Source organism: Sciurus vulgaris (genome assembly GCF_902686455.1).
Source record: "Sciurus vulgaris genome assembly, chromosome: 13".
Taxonomy (NCBI): domain Eukaryota; kingdom Metazoa; phylum Chordata; class Mammalia; order Rodentia; family Sciuridae; genus Sciurus; species Sciurus vulgaris.
Genome location: NC_136474.1, coordinates 59360062 through 59376939, shown reverse-complemented (window position 1 = coordinate 59376939; position 16878 = coordinate 59360062). Strand labels below are relative to the sequence as shown.

The following is a 16878-nucleotide window of genomic DNA, read 5'->3' as shown; positions in this document are numbered from 1 at the left end:
TAAACAAAGATTGTAAAGAATAAAACAAATAGAATGAAACTCAGGGAGCAAATTAATACATTGAATCATTATCTTAAAAGCTGCATTCCCTATAGAACAAAGTGATGAAACTATCAAAAAGCACTGCTCAAAGCAACAACATTTTTGCATGTCAAAAAAAGAATTAACCTAGAATAAATATATAAATAACAGTATGTTCTGTGTTAAGCCAGTAACAAAGAAACCCCTTAGTGCAGTAAAACAAAGTCCTGTCAAATCCCCATTTTTTACAAAGAAGCATGAAGATCCTTTCACAATGGTTTAAACTGTATTTATAGTAACAGAGTGAAGACTTGAGATAAAAGTCAAAAGGATTAAAGTCAAAGCCCCAGCTCAACATGAGTTATGGTTTTGATTTTTATTCTTATTGTGGTCTACAAATATTAAGACAGAAGATACTTCCATTTGATTGTGGGGTCCTCTGAGACTCTACAACCTCAGAAGAGCAGATAAAACAGATGAAAATGCATCTGGTTTGGGAGCAGCCTCCATATTAAATGGCAATGCGCAAAGTAACGACTACAACTGCAGAAGGCCGTGGGGGAGGGGAGGAGGCTAAAGGCTGAAATTCTGCAACTGATGCAGGGCAGAAAGGAAAAGGGGAGGGGGGTGGTATTACTGTTTTAAGATGGCAGCCAGTTAATAATCACTGCATTCCTGAAAATACAGGCAAATTATACCACCACTCCTTCTTTCAAAAGCTGAGCAAGTCCACCACATATAAGTATTGCATACTCTCTGAAGGAAAGGGTAGGGCTTGGTAGCTGCACCCATAGCTAAAACAAAAATCCCAGGAGTTGCCACTCAGAGTTTAGAGATTTGCAGACTATATACTTTTCTCACAAAGAAAAAAAAATTGTTGTCGAATAGAAATTCTTACTTAGTCTAGGAAGAATTATTCTTCCAGATATGTTTTTCTTAACATGAAGACAAAGCTACATTTAAACAAGCTCTTGGTCACAATTCAAAATATCTAGTTTGCATTTCCTTCCCTCTTGCGTCCTCCCTTTTAAGAAAAATCACACACATACACACAAACACACTCCAGCAAGAGAGTTTATACAAACACACACACACTCCAGCAAGAGAGTTTACACACACACACACACACACACACACACACACACACAGAGTATGAACTGGAAGCTTGCTTTTTAACGTTAATCTGAGTATGCCTTCTTTAGTTCACATATTAGCACAGCCACATATTGAGTTGCATATTTACCATCCATTCCTAATCATTTTTACTTTTAAAATCTGATTCCTGGTTTAATATTTTGTGGAGACGAGACTAAAAATCCTGAACAACAGCAAAATCAGCAGCATATGAAAGATAATATCTGTATCACAGAAAGGCTAAAAAAATCCCTTTTTCATTGAGTGTAAATTAATGCCAACAATTATAAAAGTAAAAATATCCTATCTTACAAGTTTGAAAGAGTTCAAGTCTATATGCATTCGTGCAATCATAAAGAACATAAAAATGGTTACTATTACTCAAATGGACCAATTTCTCCTTTCCTCATTAACTAAGTTAAGAATTATCATAATTCACTTTTACAAATCACAAATCTCTGAAAATGATATTTCCAGCACAATCACTTGCTATTTCATTCAGTATTTTATTTCAGCTGTCACATTTTGAACACACACACATTTGTACAACTACCAGGGGAAAAATAACTTGAACCAAATTGAAAAATTACCATAACTACTAGTTCAATATGTCTGGTTAAAATAGAGACATCTGGTCTATCATTAATTCTTTTGTGTTGATGACTCCTAGTGTGTCTTTTCCTATTAAAGAACTTTGCAAGAAGAAAATTTAACTTTCAACAAAAAACTGTGACTTAGAAATCTATTGCAGGATATATCAATACAGATATATCATGATTCAATCAAATAAAGCTCAGTACTTTTGAGAATAGTAACATACACTGATTGAACACACATGGCTAAGCTTTAAATTCCATCAGAATAATGTTATCTATTAAATAAATCTCTGCAAGCAGATATGGCTAATTCAAGAATCATTATTTTTTAAATATTTATAAATCAACTCGTTGTTCACTTGTTTAAAATACATACACTGAAGCTCTGTAATAGTACTTGATTGCCACTCCAAGGAACCTGAATAATGCATTTTCAGAAGCCTTGTACACCCCCACACAATTCTGAATTAATGGCCGAGCAAACAATAAGTAATGTACTGTGCTCTGGCAAAACTCAGTGATAACATCAATCTGGCATCCACTTAACACTTACTGCTTACTTCTCACATATTCCCCACAACTAAGTTTCCTCTTCCAGAAGCAGTTCATTAGAGAATGGCTATCACCTGCCCATTCATCCACAGAGAGTGATTTAGCGATTTACACAGTCACAGATAAGGGGAGAAATGATAACATACACCACTACCAAATTAAGAGATGAATAAGTAAAAGAGCCTGGCCACTCCCGCTACCAATAACTAGATTGCAATTAAAAAGGACTTTTGTCACTTCTTCGCAGGGCAATAGGACCAATTATCTAAAACCCTCTGCTAGAATCCATAGACATAGGAGCAAGGCCCTTCAAGGAAACTCAGATAATTACTTTTGACAAATGTTCTCCTTGAGCATAATGTAGTTACTCAATAGCTTTTAAAAATGACTACAGTTATAGTAAAACAATCTTTACAAAGTCAACCCAATAACATGTCCTGGGCCCCCCACCCCCATCCTGCTGCATGCAGCCAGCTCTCTGCTGGCCGAATTATAAAGATAGTAAGTTGGTGAATAAATATTTAATTCATGTAGCCAAAACCCTGAAAGGCTCAGCTTCAAATGCAATGCCTTGCATTCCCGTGAGATGCACTGTTCAGAAATACCCTTAAAAAAAAAAAAAAAAAACGTTTACAGCTATCCTTTAAAAGAAGATGGGGAGGGGGAAAGGAAAAAAGAAAAGAAAAACCAACATATATACATGCATCAAACCAAAGACGCCGACGCCCCTCTGCCAACCAGCATTTCTATAGAGACATTCTTTCGATGATTAAAACGTAAGCTCCGAAAGGTTAAAGAAAAGGAAAAGCAGCCAAGTAACACCGCCCAGAAAGCCAGCAGTAAAAACACACCTATCTGTACACTCTTAACCTCCCACGACAGATGACACTGACCCAACTTCACCAAACACACACACATCGACACACACACTCACGAATTGCACACACGTGCACATAATGTACACACAAACATCGAGCGGAACACAATACCTACAAATACAGCGAACTGGATCCACACAAAACATGTACGTATCAGTGTGCATACATAATGCACACGACACGGCACACAGACACGCAACAACCTAGCCCACAAGCACACGCCCCACAAGTCCGTGTCGGACACACAGCGTGCATGCACGTGTAAAATGTTTGAACTCACAAACGCCGAACATACACACAGACCGTGCACAGAGTTATTGATGAAATTCCGGGGGGTGGAGGGGCCAGGAGGGAGTGGTAATTGCCACACAAAGGTCTCCGGAGCGGCAGAGAGGGAAGTCGAGCGGAGCCGAGCGCTCGGAAATTCACCGGTGGAGAAGACACAGCCGAGCCCGGAGCGCGAAGTACCGGGAGAAGTGTGCCGGGCAGTCCCGGGCGCGGCGGGCGCGGGGCTCCCGGAGATAATCGCTGCTCCCCTCCGCGCGCACACGCACACACACAGGGGACCCTGGGCGAGCCCACTCCCGCAGAATAACAAAGAGCAGGAGCCCGGCGAGCGGGCGGCGGCTCGGGCTGGAAGTGGCCGTCTCCGCCGCCGCGGGCCGGCGCGGGGCGAGCGGCGGGGCCGGCAGGACGCGCGGGCGGCGGGCGGGGGGCGGTACGTACCAGGCGGGCAGCCTCGGCCCAGGTGCGGTCCTTCTTCTTCCTCTTGTCTTTCATGTTTGCATCTCATTGATGGTTCTGATGATGACGTGGGGGATTCCACGGGGTGCTCGGGGTTCGGGCGCCGAGACAATGACCCAGTGACCCGGTGACCCGCACTCGCTCCGCGGGGGGAGGCGCGCGGGCGGCGGCGGCGGCGGGTGGGAGGGATGGAGCGAGGGGGTGGGGTAGGTGGGTGGGGGCGCGCGGCGGCGGCGGCGGCGGCGCCGCGCGGCGGGCGGGCCGGCCGGGGGCGGGGGCGGCGGCAGCCGCGGCGGCGGGGCCCGGGCCAGCGGCGGGGGCGGTGCCGGCCGGGCTCGCTCGTGCGGGGCTCGCGCTGCGCCGCCGCCGCGGCCGCCGCGGTGACAGCTCCGGGGATGCTCCGCTCGGCCCGGCTCACAACAATACACTCTGACGTCACGGGGAATGGCGACGCGGCCGCACACTCGCCTCGCTCACACTCGCCGCGCTCACACTCGCCCTCCGCGCGCGCACACCCGCGCACACTCGCCGCGCGCCCCCTACTCCAGCCACGCCCTGAAACCCTCGCGAGACCCCTCTCCTCCCAACCCAGCCCACTCCGGGCAGGCCGTTCCACCTCGGTCCCGCTGTCCCGCTAGGGCCGAAAGCCGCGGACACCGTGGCCTTTGGAACTTGTGTAGGAGTCAGCTCCGCAACTCGGCGCTGTGTCCTGTGCGCTCGCTCGCGCTGTGTCTCCCTCTCCTGTCTCTGACTCACACACACACACACACACACACACACGCCGTACTACTCCCCTCTACTGGACTTTCTTAACCCTGTTCCTGCATGACTGGGTGGTTTCTCAGAGCCTTGTTAAACAGAACCAGCCGCTTCTGAGACAGAAGTAATACTGAACGTGCAACTTGACACAACATTGAGGCACCTACATCATCTTAAACAATGCAAGACCGAAGAGCCATTTCCGGGGATCAATGCAATGCCATCCCGTAGCGCTAATTATTTTTAAATAGTATATAGGCGTCATTCACAGCGTAAAATACAGCATGTGCAGAAGACTGAACAGTTAACGCTTGCATATCTTTTAAAATTATTTATAACCACCAGGTCTGGGATGCATAGGGAATTGGTTATTTGTGAACTACAAAAAGGAATGTGTCAAGACTTAAAAAGTTTTGGTAACCTTTCCAACTTCTTAACATTTCTGGTAAATTGTTTAGATCAATAAAGTGTTGTTAAGCAAAGTAAGAAATGACGCTTTGACCCACACTTTAATTATGTCTTAAGTACCTAAAAACAAAAGGGAAGAAGGTCACTGTAGGAGATTATTTACCTAAAGTTACTTCCTGAACATAATAATAATGATATGTAAATAGTACTTTGTGGGTTTTTTTCAGATACATTATCTCATCTGGTTCTCAAAACAAAGCAGTTAAGCATATTTTTCCTATCTGTACCAAATGAGGAAATCGAAAGCATTACAATGTATCCAAGTTCTCTTGCTAAATCATCTTTAAGAACTAGACTCAAGTCTTTTGATCCAAATTCCACATTGTTTGTACTATCCTGTACTTCTGTGCTTAAAACTAAATGCCCATGTCTAAGAAGTGAACACAAGTTTAGTTAAGACATGTGCCTATAAATAAGGCTGATTGTTGTAAGACGATTCCTTTGAGAACACTGACAAGTGACTGAAGTAATAAAAATGTTTGATTACCAAAAATTAAGCATAATCAATTAATAATCATAAAGAGTTGCATACTAATTCTTCAAATAATTTGTTTTTATTAGTTCACTAAACTAAGAAGAAGCTATGCATCTGTTAAAAGAAATAAAGATCATCTCCACTTTTTCTTTTTGAAAAAACAGGTTTCAGAAAATACACTGAAGTTATCCCTAGGGAAGAATTTGATCCATGCAATTTGCATAACTATCCGGGTTTATTATATTTTTACTTTACATTTCAAATATATTGAATTTGAGTCATGCTCATATCTGCTTTTACTCTCAAGAATACTCTTTATGACTAAAGTAATTGACATATTTTCAAAGTATTTTTATTCTCATGTTTTTTCTCCTACTCAGAAATACCTATTTTAGGCAATCAGACTGTAACATATAATTTGTTATTTTTCTGTGAAATAGTGCTTAATAAGAAGTTTTGGAGCCAGTAAAAGAAAAACATACATAATCAGTTATTTAAAAAAGAGACAACGTATCATCCCTCTTAAGCAAATGTAATTTGATTAAAAAAAAAAAAAAAAAAAAACTATTGCTCATGCACCCATTCTCTGACGGTGAGCATAAATAACCAGTATTATGAACTGACTCTTGGTTTTTTCCTCTTCTTTCAGGTACTTGAACATAAATAGTCCATGGCAGGTAAGTCTGGTTAAAGAGCTGGTGAATATTCAGTGCCAAATAACATATTTTAGAGATAGGCCAGACTAGAAACAGGATACCATTTCAGAGTGGCCACTGTTGTTATTTCTTTCTTCTATGTTTACCTAAGTACATTCAGCCATTACTTTCCCTTAGGACTCACTCATTTTCTCACTGTATGTTTATGACAAGAGGGAGGGAAAATCTATGTTAATTATAGATCTTTTTAGTTTGATAAATCCTAGGAATATTTTTCAAATAGAATGTGATAAACTCCACAAGAAATGTCCAAGTAAAATTATGTGAATTTAGTAAGAAAAATAGCTCTCTGCTGGGGTAATTAAAGAAGCTGTTGGTAAAAGAGAGGCCCTTTGGAATGGAATTTGAAGAACGGGTAGGACTGGAACATTCACATTTGTAGGAATGGTGAAAAACCCTTCCAAACACAAATGCTTTAAAGTCAGTTAAAAAAATTAAAAACTAGAAAAATAACCCAACAGATAGATGACATCTACCAAGTGCTGTTGACATTAAGTTCATAACAAATCTCATGAATTTCCTGAAACTTTCCTTTAAACAAGGAGCGAGGAATAATAATAATTTAAAGCACAAGTTCCAGTAAGAACTGCCTATAAATTCTTCTCTGAGTCCCCTTCCCAATTATAGGGCAATTGTGATTGCTCCAGTGTTCATCTGGCATGTTGCAACACCTTTTATGAATTCCCCTGCTTTCTTCATTTCCTTTCCTGCTGTTCTGAATTCAACAATTCAAATTTCTTTGGTGCATGTCTTCTCTCATTAATTTCAACAGATTTTACATCTCTTGCAATACTATTTTTTAAGTTTTGCAACATGTTTAACAATTGATGATCACTCCATAAATAGTAAACCCTAGCAATAATACATGTCAATTTACATAAGACCAAATAGAGGCGATGGTATGCTGGAAAATGGTCAAAGTTCATATGAGACTCCAAAACCAAGAGAACAAGGATTTAAGAATTTGGGGACAGCTGGGCATGGTGCATGTCTGTAATCCCAGCATTTTGGAAGGCTGAGGCAGGAAGACCACAAGTTCAAAACCAACCTCCACAATCCGTTGAGGCCCCAAGCAACTTAGAGAGACCCTATCTCAAAATTTAAAAAGCCAAAAGCGCTGGAGTTGTGGCGCAGTAGTTAAGCATCTGTGGGTTCAATCTATGGTACCAAAAAAAGAAAAAAAGAAAAAAAAGAAAGAAAGAAAGAAAGAAAGAAAGAAAGAAAGAAAGAAAGAAAGAAAGAAAGAAAGAAAGAAAGGAAGGAAGAAAAGAAAAATAAAAAAAAAAAAAAAAGAAAAGAATTTGGGGACAGAAGTTAGTGTGCCATGTCTCTGGTCCCTCAGGAGAGACAAGATTTCACCATGGATCCTAATCAAAGAGTTCACAAAATATGGAAGAGTTTAAATGTTTCAGAAGAGCATGAGGCTGCAATTATTCTGGCATTCAACTCCCTTGTGTACATAGCTGCCATCCCCAGAGGTGCCCATTACGTGAGAAAACCTAGAACGAATAGAAATCTCTCCCATTCCTCCTACACACATATCCCCCAGCAGGCAGCACACCAAGGGGAAAGTGGGAAAGGAGTCCTATAGGGAGGAAGCAATAAAACATGAGGGGAACTGGACCCAGTGGTGCATACCTGTAATCCCAGGCTTGGGAGGCTGGGGCAGGAGGATCTCAAGTTCAAAGCCAGCCTCAGCAATTTAGCGAAGGCTTAAGCAACTCAGTGAGACTCTGTCTCTAAATAAAATACAAAATAGGGCTGGGGATGTGGCTCAGTGGTCAAGTGCCCCTGAGTACCCCTCCAAAAAAAGATGAGGGGAAAAGATGGAGGCAAGGGTTGCAGGGAAGATCGAAGAGGTTTTAGGGGGTCTTGATGACCATCTAACATGGGTTTTGTTTCTGAAATATGTTCATTATGTTCAACTTGGGGATCTCTGAATGTTACAAATAAGCACATTTAGTAATCTTGTTTTCCCTAAAAATCTTTTGATAATAATCACTTAGGATCTAACAAGTCTGGATAATCCACGAAGGTGGTCAACTTGTATTCTTTGTCCACTACTCCATTCACTAAATCTCTGGCACTAACCAAATTACTTGTCATAATTGAGGACACAGTATTTACTGAATTTAAAAAAAAAAAAAAAAAACTTTGGAAATATAGTAAACAGCTCCCTTTTATTGTGGTACAGTAAAATCCAGTGAATCAAAATGTATTTTCATATTTTTCCTCTTGATAACATCTTTTCCCTTACTTTTACCAAACAGTTCAGGTATTCTATGAAATGAAGTAAAATAAAGCTAAATATCAGTGTTATTAATTATGTATACCCAGACACTACTGGGTGATGTTGTTTAAGGGCCCGACTTGCCCTATTATCATTGTACATATCCTATATAACGTATTTTAAGGTTTTCAATATATCCACTTAAAGTCAGTCTGTGCTATTATAAATATTTGCTACACTCTGGGAACATACAGAGGTAATATAATATTGCTGACACTAATTTCATCTAATTTTGGGACACTTCTTCCACTAGGAAATGAATGACTTAACTGTGATCATTTTATTTTTCTCCAAATCTTTAACAGTCTAATTTTTAAGATTTTAACATACTTTAATTGTGGACATGTGCAGCAAAGAAAAAAAAGACATTTTTATTTTCTTCAAACTTTTCTGTAGATTATTTTATTTGCATCGTCAATGCACATCTTTTTTTTTTTTTGTGGCCCAGGGCCTTGTGCATGTGAGGCAACCACTCTAACAACTGAGCTATAGCCCCAGCCCCCATCATTTTCTTTCTTACCAATTGGAGATATTTTGAGACTTCCTCATATTCCTCTGGTTAATTTGAATTTTTCTTACATACATTGCACTAATTGAAAGTTTTGATGATATATCCAGACACATAGTAGCTAAAGGAGAAACAGAGGAGAAACACAATAAATTAGGTAAAAATATTTGCAGTTTACTTCTTTTTCACTTGCTTAAATTGCTCTCTTTTTTCCCTGCTTTATCTCTCTACTTCCTTAGTGCAATAACTGACTGGGCTTCTGAGTAGAACCCTTCATTCAAGAATTTACCTTTTCCCCCTTTAAACCCTTAATTAGGCATAGAGAACACAGTGTGATTTATGGCTTAGTGTTTAACAGGACTCACACTTAATCCATTACACAAAGAAGGATACACATATTCCCTAACAGCACCACTCATTAGTTTATACAAAATGAAGGGGAAAAGAAAAAAAAACCACTTAGGAAATGTAAATAAAGCTTTGCTTGATACTATCTTCTTATGCATATGTAATGTGATCAGAATTTCAACATTGCAGTGGAACAGCTTTTTGCTTATTTTCAAAACTACAAATTAGATTTCTCTAGGTAAACTCTAATTCAATCCCACATTTAGTGGATAAGAAGGAAAATTACATGCTGCTAAATTCATCTTTATGTGAAAAGAATGTTCTTAGTTCATGAAAAAGACTAGAATTCTGATTACCACTACTGTTCAAACACTATAATTCAGTGGAATCTCAGTCATGTTACCGATGTTCTGTTTCTACCAGTTTCCATGCTTACCAAAAGGGTATGTTTTGTGACTGAGAACCCCACAAAAGAATTTTCAGAGGAATCATGAACAAGTAAGTTTATTCCAGTAAATCTTTTTTTTTTTTTTAGTTGTAGATAGACACAATACCTTTATTTAATTAATTTATTTATTTTTATGTGGTGCTGAGGATCAAACCCAATGCCTCACACATGCTAGGCAAATGCTTTACCACTGAACTACAGTCCCAGTCCAATAATCCAGTAATTTTTCAAGTAGCTACAATTTTAAGTTGTACAGTAACTTCCTCTTCATTCTACACATAGCACTTAAAGCTCAAAAGAAGATATAAGGCTATTCTGCAACATTTACAAGGAGGGATTGCAGTGATGGGGAGAAAGGGCTTCTTTTGTAACTGAAGAATTCTTATTGCTTTCCTGTTAAGTTTTATTGCAGAGGACAGGGCTGATCATCGTAGCCAACACACTTCCAGTAACCATGGGGTGACGTGATTGATTAGCTAAATAGCAGGAATAACTGGAAGATCTCTTAGGAGCCCATTGTGGCCAAGGAAATGCCTTCCAATTGTCCACTGGCTTACGTGACAAGAGCAAACCAAGTGGAGGGGCATGCAGGAATTTCTACACCCCCCCCCCCCACCACCACCAGTGAGTCCCACTGATCAGGGAGGAAAGGCAGCAGGACTATATTTTTGGGAAAAAGAAACAATGACCTGCAGTGTCCAAAATCTGTGCAGGATTAGCCCCAGTGAAGCTAGGGGTGAGGATGGAGCTCTGCATATTTGTTTTTGTGTGTGATGATAGAAAGATCCAGAAAAAGAGATTTTTGTTCACCCACTCCCCCTGACTTTCCACCACTCTATCACATTTAGGCAAGATATCCCCAAGGAAAAGAATCAAAGATAGTTATGACATTTAGATGTCAAAATAATGAATCATGCCTTTTAACAATACCTGTATTGAGTTGCTGATAAGAATTTTGATCAATGCGCATTTTTTAGTAGAAAATTCTTTTCTCTGGAGATACTCCCCATTTTCAGACCAAGAGGTGATTAACACTGTAGAAAGATCCATAATATCTTGATCACAACCTTTTTACCTAACCCATAATCATCTCGTTAATTTCCATTTAATAAGACTATCTGCCCACTTTCCCTCCACCTTTGGCTCTTCATGGGCTTATTGCTGAGTTCTCTATTCAGGCAAGGAGTATTTCGTGTTGGTAAGATTTCTAAAATATTTTTTTAATTTTTTTTTTTTTTTTACTTGAGGTATAATTAAAATTAAATGCATAGGTCTCGAGTGTTCAGTTTGATGACTTTGGATAATTTTATATACCCTAATAACTATCATTCAAAACAAGGCGCAGAACATTTCCATAACCTCTGAGTGTTTCCTTAGGCCATTTCCAGTCATTCCTCACTCCCTACAGAAACAAGCACTTTTAGACTTCCATCACTATAAATGAGCTTGACTGTTAGTGGATGATTAATATTTTACCATTAGTAGCTTGCCTATTCATTTTTGTAATGATGTCTGGCGCATTTACTGAAGTCCAATTCATATATGTGTTTTCTTTTATGGTTAAGTCTTTCAGGTATAGTCTAACAAATCCTTGTCTACCTGATCAAGAAGACTTCTCCTGTTTTTCTTCTAGGAGTTTTGGGTCTAGGTTTTAGATTTTTGTCTATGATTTAACTACAAGTAATTTTATATGTAGAATAAGATAGTGACTCATTTTTATATATTATGATTAATCATTTGCTCTATGAAATGAATTGGAGATGTGATTAGATATCAATTGACCACACATGTGTGACTCTATTTCTGGTCTATTTTATTCTACTTGCCTATTTGGAAATATGTGTACGAACAACAAACATTCTTGATCATTGTAGCTTTATAGCAATCTTAAAATTAGGTATGTAAATCCTGAACCTTTAATGTTAGTTTTCAAGTTCATTATGGATTTTCTAGAACCTTGTTTCCATACAAAGAATCAGACATTTTCATATGGATGGCATTGGATAGGTAGACTAATTTAAATGAATGGGTATATTGACAATATTGAAAATATTGACAATATTGAAAATATCCATAAAGTTGAATTCATTTGGTGCTAACTTATTTGATTTTTCTTAGTTGTGTATTTAAATTTTAATATACAACTCTTAGACATATTTGCTATATTTATTCCCATCCTGATATTTTATTTGCTGTTTGAAATATAATTTTAATTTCATTTTGGTTTTTTTTCCCAATAATGTACAGAAATAAAATTGATTTTTAAATATCAATCTTGAATACTGTTAACTCTGCCAAATTTATTTATTGGTATTACTATAGAATTTCTATATTTATAATTTTATTGCTTACAAACAATGTTATATTTTTTTTCTGAGTTAATGCATTTTATTCCTTTTTCTTGCTTTATTACATTGTCTGGGACATCCAGAATAATTCTGAATACAAGTGATATAGGAAACACACTTGGCCATTTTCCAAATTGCAGAGTAAAGAGATACGTGTTTCTATTAAATATCATGTTAGCTGTTTGACTTTCACAGATGCCATTTATCTGATTGAGAAATATTCTCTTCTTTTCCTAGAAAGATAACAGTTCTTCCCTTCCCTCCTGCGAGTAGGCTTTACATTGTATTAAAAGATCTTCTGCATCTTTGAGAGTATCAAAAGATTTTTCTCTTATTTTTCTGCTAACGTAGTATGTCACATTGAATTTGAAACCATTTTTACAATAAATCTCATTTCATTGTTTTAAGTATATGGTTATGTGTTACTGGATTCATTTTTCCATTATTTTGTTAATGAATTTTATCCTTATGCTGAAGATGAATATTGATTTTTAATTTTCTTTCTATGTCTTTGAGATTTATATATGTCATGGTATCAGTGAACTTGTAAAATAAGTTGGAAAGTTTGTTCCTCCTTTGTTTTCTGAAATACTGAAAGAGTTTTTGTTGAATTCATATTATTTCTTTCTGTTTTTCCCCCTTTGGTACCAGGAATTGAACTCAGGGTTGCTTTACAACTCACTAAGCTGCATCCCCAGTTATTTTTCTCTCTCTCTTTTTTTGAAATGCTTTTGTAGTTGTCAGTGGACTTTTATTTTTATTTATTTATATACAGAATTGAGAATTGAACCCTGTGCCTCACACATGGGTAGGCAAGCGCTCTACCACTGAGCTACAACACCAGCCCTTTATTTCTCAGTTTCAGACAGGGTCTCTCTAAGTTGCTGAGGCTACTCTCAAATTTTTGATCCTCCTGCCTCAACCTTCTGAGTTACTGGGATTACAGGAATGTGCCACCACACCCTATCCCTGTGATTAGTATTCTTTCTTTCTTTTCTAGAGTTCATTGTTGAAATTACGTAGAAGTATAATTGTAATTGTGTGTGTGTGTGTGTGAAGGATTTTGATAGCAAATTCTGTTTCTGTTATATATGAAAGACTTCATTTTCTGTCTTGCTTTTCTGATTTCCATAATTTTCATCAATTTTACTAGAATTTTTAAATTCATGCAATTTGTATGACACTCAGACATTGTAACAACATAGTTTAATGTTTTTGTTTTTGTGAATTTATACCTTTGTGAAATGGTAACCTTAATCTAATTTTACAACCGGTCCCCTACCCCTCAAATGTACCCCCTCTTCATTTGGAGCTTGTTTCCTTCAGCTTTTGCATGGTTGTGACCAAAAAAACTGACCAGAACAACTTAAAGGAGAAGTTTGTTTTGGCTCACTGTTTCAGAAGTTCAGTCCATGGTTTGCAGACACCATAGCTCTGGAGTCAAGGTGAGGCAAAACATCATGGCTTGAAGCAGAGAGAAGGCTCACCTCACCAAGGACAAAATATAAACCCCAAAGGCACACCCTCAGTGACCTCTATTTCTTCCAGTCATATCCTACCTGCCTATAGTTAGTGCTCAGTTAATCCATATCGGTGGATTAATCCACTGATTAGGTTAAGGTTCTCCTAATGATCATTTCACCTCTGAACATTTTTGCATTCTCTCACACATGAGTTTTTTTTTTTTTTTTTTTTTTTTTTTTTTTTTTTTTTTTTTTAGTATTTTATTTCCGGGTTCACTTACTTTTAAAAAGTAATTTATTTATTTTGATTCCTTGTAAACAAATGGGGTACAACTTGTTTCTCTGGTTGTACATGAAGCAGAGTCGTACTATTTTTGTAATCATACATGTACATAGGGTAATGATGTTTGTCTCATTCTGTTATTTTTCCTTCCTCCCACTCCTCCCACCCCTCTTTCCTCTATACAATCCATCCTTCCTCCATTCTTGTCTCCCTCCCACCCCCCTTTATGTATCATCATCTGCTTATCAGAGATCATTCGGCCTTTAGTTTTTTGGGATTGGCTTATCTCACTTAGCATGATATTCTCCAACTTCATTCATTTGCCTGCAAATGCCATAATTTTATTCTTCTTTATGGCTGAGTAGTACTTCATATGAGTTTTTTTGAGACACATCATACCTAAACCGTAACTGAGTTCCCATCTCCAGGGTGTGGAATCACATAGTGTGTAAACTTTTATGTCTGGCTTCTTTAATGTAGCATAATCTATTTTACTTGTGTCCATTTTATTGCATGTATCAGTAATTTGTTTCTTTTTATTTCTACGTAGTATCCAGTCTGATGAATATACAACATGTTATTTATTCATGGATGTGGAAGAACATTTAGACTATTTCCAGTTTCTGGCTATTATAAACAATGCTAAGAATTCAGATATAAATCCTCATTGTGGACATGTTGGGAATACCTGAGTACCATAAGGAACCATACGTGTGCTCAGAAGTGGGTCAGCAAGGCAAACTTCACTTCCCCTGAAAAGCATGCCACCAAAAAGAATCTGGTCAGCAAGCATACCTGGGCAGGCAGTCCACCTACTTTTGTTGCTAAGGTAATACTGCCCCTTGCTCAGATAGGAGGAGTTTGGGAGTTACAGTCTACATGATTAGCTGCTTTAAAATTGAGGAGGGCACAGGAAAGTTCTATAGTTATGATTGGATGCCTATTATGGAGTTTAAAAGTGGCTACATTTTGACCACATGGTTTCCTAACTTAAAATGTCTTTATTATACCTCATGAAATTTAAGTTAAATTAAACATGTTTGTGTGTTACATTACAGGTTTGACTTTCATAAAAAAGAAAACCTTAATCTTACCGGCTTGTTTTCATATTTTCTTGGTAAATACTCTCAAGTAAAATCATTGTATCTTATGTTAAATATACCTTTAGGTTTTCAAATTGATGCATTTTATTTTAAGTATGTGTTCCCAAGTTGGCACCACATTTTTTGGTGAAATTTACATAGAAAACATTTACCTATTTTTATTGTGTCATTTTTCTTCCTATTATCAATTTTTAAGAATTCTTGCTATATTTTAAACATAAGTTCTTCATTAGATATAAAATTTATAGATATTTTCTCTCAGTCTATGTCTTTTTAAAATTTTCTTAATGGTATCTTTTGGAGACCAAATATTGCAAGTTGATAAAACCTAATTGTTAATCTTTCTTCTGTGACATAAGCTTATAGTGTCATATCTAAGAAAACTTTGCTTAAATTAAAGTCATATATTTACCTTATGCTTTCTAAAAGTATTCTAGTTTTAGCTCTTAAATTTATGTATATGATTGATTTTGAATTATAGTGTGGATTTTATAGACTGTGTGAGATAAAAATATCACATTTATCTTTTTTTGACATATGAATATGCAGTTGTTTTCAGAATCTTTTTTTGTAGAGATTATCCTTTTCCCTATTGAGGCATCTTGGAACATATATGAAAAATTAATTGGCCATCATTATATGAGTTTTTTCTGGACTACTAATTGATATATACTGTCTTGACTACTGTAGCATATTCCAAATTTTGAAAACCTCTAGAATGAAATCTCCAAATTTCCTCCTCCTCCTCCCCCCTTCCTCCTCTTCCTCCTCTTCCTTCTTCTTCAGTAGTTTATACAACTATTTAGGTTTAATTAAATTTCATATAAAATTTAAAATCAACTTGTCAATTTCTACCCCAAACAGGGGAGGAAGAAGTTTCTTTTTTAAAAAAAAATATATTTTAGTTGAGGATGGACCTTTATTTTATCCATTTATATGCAGTGCTGTGAATCGAACCCAGTGCCTCACACATGCTAGGCAAATGCTCTACCACTGAGCCACAACCCCAGCCCCAAGGATGAAGTTTCTAATAAGTCATCCTTTCCCAGGCTGTTCACTGTCTTCTTACTTGGAAATGCTACATCCATTATTTTTTTTTTCTTTTTAACCATTTTTTTTTAAATGTCTTCTAATTAGTTATATGTGATAGTAGAATGTATTTTGATCTGTTATACGTATATGGAGCGTAACTTCTCGCTCTTCTGGTTGTACATGATGTAGAGTTACATTGGTCGTGTAATCATATCTGCACATAGGATAGTAATGTCCAGTTCATCCTTCTATCTATCCTGTTCCCATTCCCCCTCCCTTCCCTTCATTCCTCTTTGTCTATTCCAAAGTACTTCTATTCTTCCCTACTGACCACCGCCATGGTGAATTAGCTCCACATACCAGAGAAGACATTCATCCCTTGGTTTTTGGAAATTGACTTATTTTCACTTCAGCATGATATTCTCCAGTTCTATTTACTGGCAATGAAAAAAATGACTCCCATCATCTTCCCTCTATCTAATCCTTCAAGTCCGTTATTCACCCATAGCTATATCAGAATTGTTAGGGAATATCCCCATGGGGGAGGGGAAAAACAACTTGAGTAGTAGACCACAGTCCTTAGGTACAGATTTTTTTTTTCTTTTTATTCTTATAAATTCCACTCATCTTCAAAGTTAATTAGGTCAGAAAACAAACAAACACTGAAGTTAATTAGGTCAACAATGCTTCCCTCTACTGCCTTCCATGATGT

General features: G+C 37.7%; 1 protein-coding gene across 1 annotated transcript in view; it reads right to left on the bottom strand.

The window, feature by feature from the left end:
• Positions 1-4093, bottom strand: part of ASXL3 (ASXL transcriptional regulator 3) — a 168048-nt gene extending 163955 nt beyond the window's left edge. The window contains exon 1 of the mRNA XM_079109312.1: positions 3908-4093. Coding sequence (XP_078965438.1) covers positions 3908-3961 — 54 coding nt within the window. The 5' untranslated portion in view covers positions 3962-4093. The remainder of the gene's footprint in view (positions 1-3907) is intronic.
• Between the last annotated feature and the right edge of the window lie 12785 nt (positions 4094-16878).